The sequence below is a fragment of the Nelusetta ayraudi genome, unplaced genomic scaffold (genome assembly GCF_046127955.1).
Source record: "Nelusetta ayraudi isolate G7.1 ecotype Tasmania unplaced genomic scaffold, CSIRO-AGI_Nayr_v1 ptg000004l, whole genome shotgun sequence".
NCBI classification, from domain to species: domain Eukaryota; kingdom Metazoa; phylum Chordata; class Actinopteri; order Tetraodontiformes; family Monacanthidae; genus Nelusetta; species Nelusetta ayraudi.
The window spans coordinates 7968965-7976629 of NW_027466054.1; the positions used below are offsets into that span (position 1 = coordinate 7968965).

Genomic DNA, 7665 nt, shown 5'->3' on the forward strand with positions numbered 1-7665 from the left:
GGATATAACCGGCAAAAGAAGAAATACAACACAGAAGTGTTTGGACAATGTGAAACTTTATTGAGTTGTACATGGGGGGGAAAAAACAAAGTTCACCGTATGACCTACTTTATCGTCGTAATTTCTCCGACTGCCCCACTGGTTTAACCTGAACACACATGTTCTCTTTCATCTTATTAAGCAACAGTAGCTTCACATGCAACAGACTTCTTCTCTGAACACGAACTAGCACATTCTTTGCAGAATTAAATAGCACCATGGCACATTATGGGCCAGCGTCATGTTTTGTGACTGCAATGCCTTTGTGGAGGCGAGTGAGCAATCTGGACAGAGATGGCGCTGTTGGGCATATATTTTGTTTCAGTCCCGTTTCCCTCCATGGTTTCTCCTCTCTCCGACTAACTTAGCGGTAGGCTCAGTTCATTATACAGTCCTATATTCTCCCTCCATTAGGGCATCTCTGCCTTTGGACTGAAGATCCCACCAAAACCCCAGAGAGAAAAGTTGAACTTTCACAGGGCAAGATGGATATGAAAAAGAGGATCCAATTGGAGCTAAGAAACAGGACACCGTCTGATGTGAGTCGTGCTTTTTTAAAAAACCAACCCTTAGTTTTCGGGCTAGCCTCGTTAGCCCTGCTTGCTACTTTTTGCTTTGCGAGTGACCTGTGCGGCTAACGTAATGGTGACCACATGGGCTTTAGACTGTGTTTGTCGTTTAAAATGGGGCGGAAAACACTCGTACAACAAGCCCTAATCCCCACACTGGTCGGGATTGGGCGTATGGGGCAACAAGACGAGAAACGCTATATTCAACCGTTACTTTGAAACGGTTCCCCAGCTCGCTGGCATTATTGCAGTCCTTTAACCGTTTCGCAGCCTCATCGGTCAGCGGTGCACACGCGATCCAGCCCCGGCTCCCCCGTTGTTGCACGACCAGTAAACTACTTTTTAACGATAATAAGCGCCGGGGGACCGTCTTGCTGTGCCGCGTTTGGTATTCACGGAGTGCTATATTTTATACAGACACTGGAAGCCATGTTTGCTGCTAGCGTAACTGCTAAAAATGTGGCGTTTTTCAGCCCAAAGACTTTACAACTCCGAGGCTAAACGAGTTTAAAGACAACGCGGTTTAACAAAAAGCGACCCCCGATGACGAATTATCCCTCGAAATTGAAATGGGGTGCTTTAACCTAAATATCGAATGGCCACATAGAACAGCGACAACAAAAAACAGTCACTTGATTCACGGGTCATCCACATCTTGACCATTTCACACGTTAAGCCACGTTTTCTTCAACATTCGCAAAATGATATCGACATAAACCAATAGCGGCCAACTACAACCATAATGTGCTTTTCGGTTAAAGTCGCGCTTGAGGTGTTGCGATTTGCAAGTTTTAAAAGGCACTCCCAGCAGGTAATTACCTAACAATAGCGTGCACATATGTAAAATCCATTAAGCAGTGCTTATGGAGTAGCGCTACCTACCCGGTTTCACAGTGCAAACATATTTACTTTGACCGGTTAAGAATAATTGGGAGTCAAAGGCATCAGCAGTCTAACTTGGTATTTTGTTCCCGCCATATTACCCCCTTCGCCACTCAGATCAAATACACCGAAGTGCACCTCGCCTTAAATTTAGATATAATGCGTAGAGCACACGTGTGTTTGCGTCGAAGTATATATAATAACGCTTTAAACCATTGTTTGGTCCTAAACACAAGGTTTTAGTGGCTTCATTGGCGAGCTTGCTTGAATGACACGGAGATCCGGTGCACCGCGCTTGATGCGTGGGCAGCCAAAACTCGACGTCGGCGTTTCCCCTTGACCCATGCATTCGAGAAACTGATAATAACATCGAAAATTAATCTTCAGCAATCTGTCCGCGTCGAAAAGCACTCGTTCGAAACCTCGCTCGTCGCCATTAAGTGTTCAGAGAACTGCATACTGTATCTCAGGAATCGCCATGTTGTCATTCTGTCGTCTTTGAAGCTCTGGGAGAGAGGAACAGTCTCCATCTTTGTTTTAACTAAATTTCCGTTCTCAATATATGTCCTCGACACTTCGCCCTGAAAACGATGTCGTGCCCTGTAACAAAATGGCATTATCGTTCGTTCGCTCGACGACAAAGAATATTCCAATTTCCAAATGAAAGCTGGTTTTACAGAAAAAGAAAATCTTAACTAGGGTGGATTCGCAATCCTTTCCGTTGCTGTTGGGTTGGCTAATGGCGGGCAGACAGACTTCTCTAGCTGCTCCGCGGCACGGCAGCGTTTAAAAGGGGCAATGGCTAGCCTGTAGCAAGCTAGCTTACAAAAATCATTGCATTTGTCATTAGTGACTGCTTCAGCGGGCCATGGGAAGCTGCTGCTCAGCTCTTCCCCGTTCTAAACAAATCACAAACTGTCGTGTCGGGATAAATTAGGAGGCACACCGAGTCGGTTTGGTGTAAGATGGAAACGCGGTGTCCGTTTCGTTGTTTTTTATTGCGGAGTCGTGATCTTTTGGCGTTTGTCAACAACTTTTTGTAGTGTTTTGTCCGGCAGTGAATTGCGCAACCAGTGTTCGCTTTAAGGGACTTGAATTAACTCCGCCTTCGGACTTGTTTTTGCAATATTTTACAACTGAAAAGGCCCATTTATTTTACACAAGCTGTGAGCTGTTTACCGGACCTAAACATTCCCAATAAACACATTCTGGCAATGCAATTTGGCAGCTTGTTTTCTTGTTTATTTCTCTTTATGTGTATACATTCTCTTCCAGTATGATTTTGTACATGTTTTTCATCACTAAATATGTATTTATGTCTAAGTTATGCTCTAAATAGCATGTGAGTGTGATGCAACTTTAAGAAAACATGGTCAGTGGTGTAACGCAATATAACATTTCAGGTGCGAGAACTTGTTCTTGACAATTGTCGATCACCTGAAGGAAAAATGGAAGGCCTAACAGCTGAGTTTACCAACCTGGAGTTTCTCAGTCTGATAAATGTCGGCTTAATCTCAGTCTCCAACCTGCCTAGACTAGGAAAACTCAAAAAGGTAAGTAAATAAATAAAAACTTGAATTTTTAGCCCTACCTGTCAAAGGTGAATCAAGATTTTTCATCTACAATAATTTTATTTCTTTCAGCTGGAATTGAGTGACAACAGAATCAGCGGTGGCCTTGATGTTCTAGCAGAGAAACTCCCCGAACTCACGCATCTAAACCTGAGTGGCAACAAATTGAAAGACATCAGTACATTGGAACCATTGGTATGCATTTGCTATATTTGCATGAACACATTTTGTCTATCTTGTCCTGTTAGCCCAGTCAAATCCAGTTATTGACAATTGTGCCAATACATCTGTGTAAATTTGAAAAATGATGCCAGGCTAAAATGCTATTTTCTGTTCAACAGAAAAAGCTGAGCAACCTCAAGAGTTTGGACCTGTTTAACTGTGAAGTGACAAACTTAAACGACTACAGAGAGAGCGTGTTTGTGCTGCTGCCCAAGCTGACCTACCTGGATGGCTATGATATTGAGGACAGGGAAGCCTCTGACTCTGATGGAGAAGTTGACGGAGAGGGTGCAGATGATGATGACGATGAGGGTAAGCTGTAATGGCATCTTTATGAAGGCCCGCTCTTCTTCCTGATACAAAAAGATTTTGAGTTACACAACTGGTAAATCATGAGGTTAAAACCCCCAATCATATTTAGTTGCCTCTTTTAATCATACTTCAATTAAACATTTCACTAGGTCTGAGCATGCAATTTTTGGTTGCCAATTTATTCTCTTCAAAACATAACGTAAGCATTAAAAAAAAAAAAAAAAAAAAAAAAGACTCATTATAGGAATGTGTTGATGCTCTGTAGAATTAAGAAAAGTGAGTCTTTCATCAGCAGTTTGCACACAAATCATACCGTGATGCACCAGTTAAACAATTGTTTTTATTGTGGAAAAACAGAGGGCGAGGAGGAGGAAGACGAGGATGGAGAGGAGGAAGATTTTGATGAGGAAGATGATGAGGAGGAGGACGAAGAGGAGGTAGAAGGAGAAGAGGATGACGAGGTCAGCGGGGAAGATGAGGTAAAAGATGGTGATATTATCAAACAATGAATAGGCACATGTGTGCGTTTTTCTAATAACTCTTTTGAAAATTTGTTCAAAAAGGAAGAAGATTTTGGTCAGGATGGAGAGGTTGATGAAGACGATGAGGACGAGGATGAAGAGGATGATGGTATGTACTCTTTGTCCGACTTCTGAATGTTTGCTTTGTCTTTTTCACTGCTGTGGGCAAGTGACTGCCATGAGTCTTAAGGGGCACATCTCAAGTCTGGAACAAACTCACATTCACATGTACGAGCAATTAAGAGTTGCCGTTGAACCTAATAGCATAGCAAGTGACCTTCTCCATGTTCAGCTGTGAACCATCATATCAATTCTTCACTGTTATTTTCATTTTAGGTAGGTTGACATGTCTGGGGGGACATTTTCCCCCTAACTTTTTCATATGTTACTCAATAACCATCTATTAGTCTGCCTTTTGACCATCAAATGGAAAGATGTTTCATTCTACATTGAACAAACTGATAGCTCTGAGCTCTGGCACACCCTCAATTTACTTTTTCGTGATCATTTTAGGTTAGACCACTTAGTCCATAAGCCAAAATAAGTTTTCCTTCTTCTTTTTTTTGTTTTGTTTTGTTTTTGAAAACTGCATATCTTTCCAGCAAGATTGTTTGTTTTTTGTTGTTGTTGTGAAAGGCTATTTTTGGGCTGGTTCCAAGGGACAGAGTGGTGCGGGTGCTGGTGTGCATCGACCATGAATGCCAACTAAAGTATCTATCTAACTCATAAAACAATCAGTCCATTTCAAATTTGAAACAGACTGCATATAAACCACTCGCGTGCTAAACGTTGCATACATAAAGATGTAAGATGAAGAAAGAAATAATCCTTAGAGGACCAGACTGAGTTACAGCGGCACTCCTGATACGCGGTGTGACGCCTAATTTCTCTTTGCCCCTCCCTCCCCAGAAGCAGAAGGCGCCAAAGGTGTGAAGAGAAAGCGAGACCCAGAAGATGAGGACGACGACGACGACGAAGAAGACGACGACTAGAGCGAGACTGAAAATGAGCGCTTACCGAGTTCCCCTTCCTCCCAGGCAAACCCCAACATCCACCATCCTACAACTCCCACCGCCTTTGTAATCCACGTCTACACCAACCCAGCTCTGAGCTCTCTTTATTGGGGCAAGACTGTACTGGATGGGTGGGCCAAGTGGAACTGCCCTACCCTTTTGGTTTTTTTTTTTGTTTTTTTCCTTCACCTTCCCACCCCGCCCCCCACCCCCATGGAACTGAGAGCCACCCAACACCCTCCACCTCACCCCCCTCCCCCACCCCCAGTCCGTGGTTCTCAGGCAGCCCAGCACTCAGCATTCCACAATTTCTGTCGACCCCTCTTTATGTATTCTCGTGTGAGGACTTTGGGACTGGTATGTAGTTTTTGGGTCTGTGCTTTTAATATTTTGCTGAACGAATTATTTTTTTTGTTGAGTTTATTATTTCTCTTTTTTTTGTCTTTTTTCTGTTTCTTATTTTTTTTTTCTCCCCCCAATAAAATTATTGCTATAGCTGCTGTGCAACCAGCAAGCCATGGTTTTTTTAGTGTGGCTGCCTGTTGCACAAATCAAGGTTGTAGCTACATTTTTACTTTCTGTATGACAAAAAAACAACTTTGTAAATAAAATGTTAACATTTTGTGCTTTTCTCTCATCATGTCTCCGTTTTACTGACATTGCATTCGGTTTAACTGGCCAAAGTTCAGAGTTCATCTGATGTGTACCCACACAGAACGTGCAGTGCTAGTGGAAGACAGTTGCACTTAACTTTGACTCATGATATTTTTACTAGCAAAATGTTTTTAAATATTTTACCTGTCTAATACAATATTTAAAAATAAGCAGATCTCTCTCAGCAGTCATTGTAGTCTCAAAACCTCAAGGCACTGCTAGTTTTAAAAGACACATTTTGAACAAGCCCTTGAGCAAACCAACTCGCTTTTGAATCCCAATGGGTAGATTAGAACTTTTAAAAGGAAACAGAACAATCACATGTAATTTTTGCTTAGTGGGGAATAAGGATTTTATTATATACTTACTGATTGTTTATTTTCAATAATCAAGAAATATCTTTTTCAGTTTTTACTTACCAAACTTGACTGGATTACAGCATTAACACTGCTGGCACATTGGCTCATATGTGTCAGGTGTTAGTGGACTCAAATGCACGACAACCACTGATGCAGTTTAAGGTGTGTATTGAATCAGAGAGGTCGGGCAGTCCGGGGTCGAGAACCAGTGCAGGCGGTGAGAGAGGCAGGCGAGATCGGCGTCAGGGACGGGCGGAGGTCGATGACAGCGACAGGATCCAGACGGGGCAGATGAGGAACGTAGTCAGAGCCGAACAGGGTCGTTACAGGGGAATCGGTCCGAGGACGAGGCGGAGGCAGGGTCGGAGGCGGGCTGTTGTCAACCGGGGAACGAAGGAGTACAACAAGGAGACAGGCGCTGGACTACTGGTGCAAAGAAAAACAGATAATCTGGCAACGGGGGAACACGGGAGACTGGTTAATAAAGGCGGTGCAGATCAAAGGCGAAGATTGTTGGCTATCAATATCATAGGGGCTTTGGCTTGGAGACCGTGACAATATGACAAACAACAATTGTTAGATGGTTTATTGATTCCCATAAGTTAAACCAAGGACATACTCTTTGTATTTTCCTTAATTAACCCATATATTCTTTATAAAAATAAAACAAACAGAAAAAATGTGGAAGATGGGTTACAATTTGATGAATTCATCAAAATTGTTGAAACTATGGTACAATGAACATTTCCAGAGAGACAAATTGGGTTTTGGTCATAAATCAAGCTTTGGTTTTCTTTAGTTTGTCTTTGGAATACTTTCAATGTACTGAACTTTCAGTAAAATGCATGGAAATGGATTATTCAAGACATTGGTATCACAATTACAAAAGTCTGTGAATTAAAAAGCTCAATTATAAAGATTAAAATCACTGCCATTGTTATAAAAAACATTTCAATTATGATTTTACTCTGTAAAAGCAGTGTCGGTTAAGTTTTTTCAGTAGATCACCCTGAATTTTTTCCTTTAAGTTTACATGACTCTTAATGATTCGCATTCACTGTTGAAAATCCTTCTAGATGAAAAACCAATCATGTTATGGCACCATTTAACCTTTTTATAGAAATGAAAAGTCTAATTTTCTGGAGGAAAAAAATTAAACATGCTAAAACTAAATAATCAACGCAGAGGCCTTGTGTCTGGCTTGTCTGTGCTGTGACTGATAGACAAGTTCATCACCACCTGCCTGATCATTGACGGAATTGTCAGCAGAAATAAACTGTTTCAGACAAACACAACCACGGCTACAAAGTTGCATAAAGCTTGATTTTGTATTTATGTGCAAAGTTTATGTTCTAGCACTGGAAACACCATTTAACCTACTGACTCAAGAGACACTGCTATTGTTTTCTTGCGGAGTACCGACTCGGATTCGGATATATTACCCTTCGGAACAGGTACGTGAGAATATTGTCATATGGATTTATTGCCTAAAATTTATAAAATCAGAATTCAGATAAGCGTAA

At 41.7% G+C, this 7665-nt stretch overlaps 1 protein-coding gene across 2 annotated transcripts; it reads left to right on the plus strand.

Annotated features, from left to right (window-relative positions):
- The first annotated feature begins 37 nt into the window (after positions 1–37).
- On the plus strand, positions 38–5275 carry anp32b (acidic (leucine-rich) nuclear phosphoprotein 32 family, member B). 2 transcript variants are annotated; one of them, XM_076032472.1, is made up of 7 exons: positions 38–578; positions 2894–3043; positions 3134–3256; positions 3403–3595; positions 3953–4074; positions 4159–4225; positions 5026–5275. In XM_076032472.1, the coding sequence occupies exons 1-7, from the start codon at positions 525–527 to the stop codon at positions 5106–5108; spliced, it is 792 nt and encodes a 263-aa protein (XP_075888587.1). In that variant the 5' UTR covers positions 38–524; the 3' UTR covers positions 5109–5275. The 2 variants fall into 2 exon arrangements, with proteins under 2 accessions (XP_075888587.1, XP_075888579.1); XM_076032464.1 differs by lacking the exon at positions 38–578 and adding an exon at positions 619–1419.
- Positions 5276–7665: the final 2390 nt, after the last annotated feature.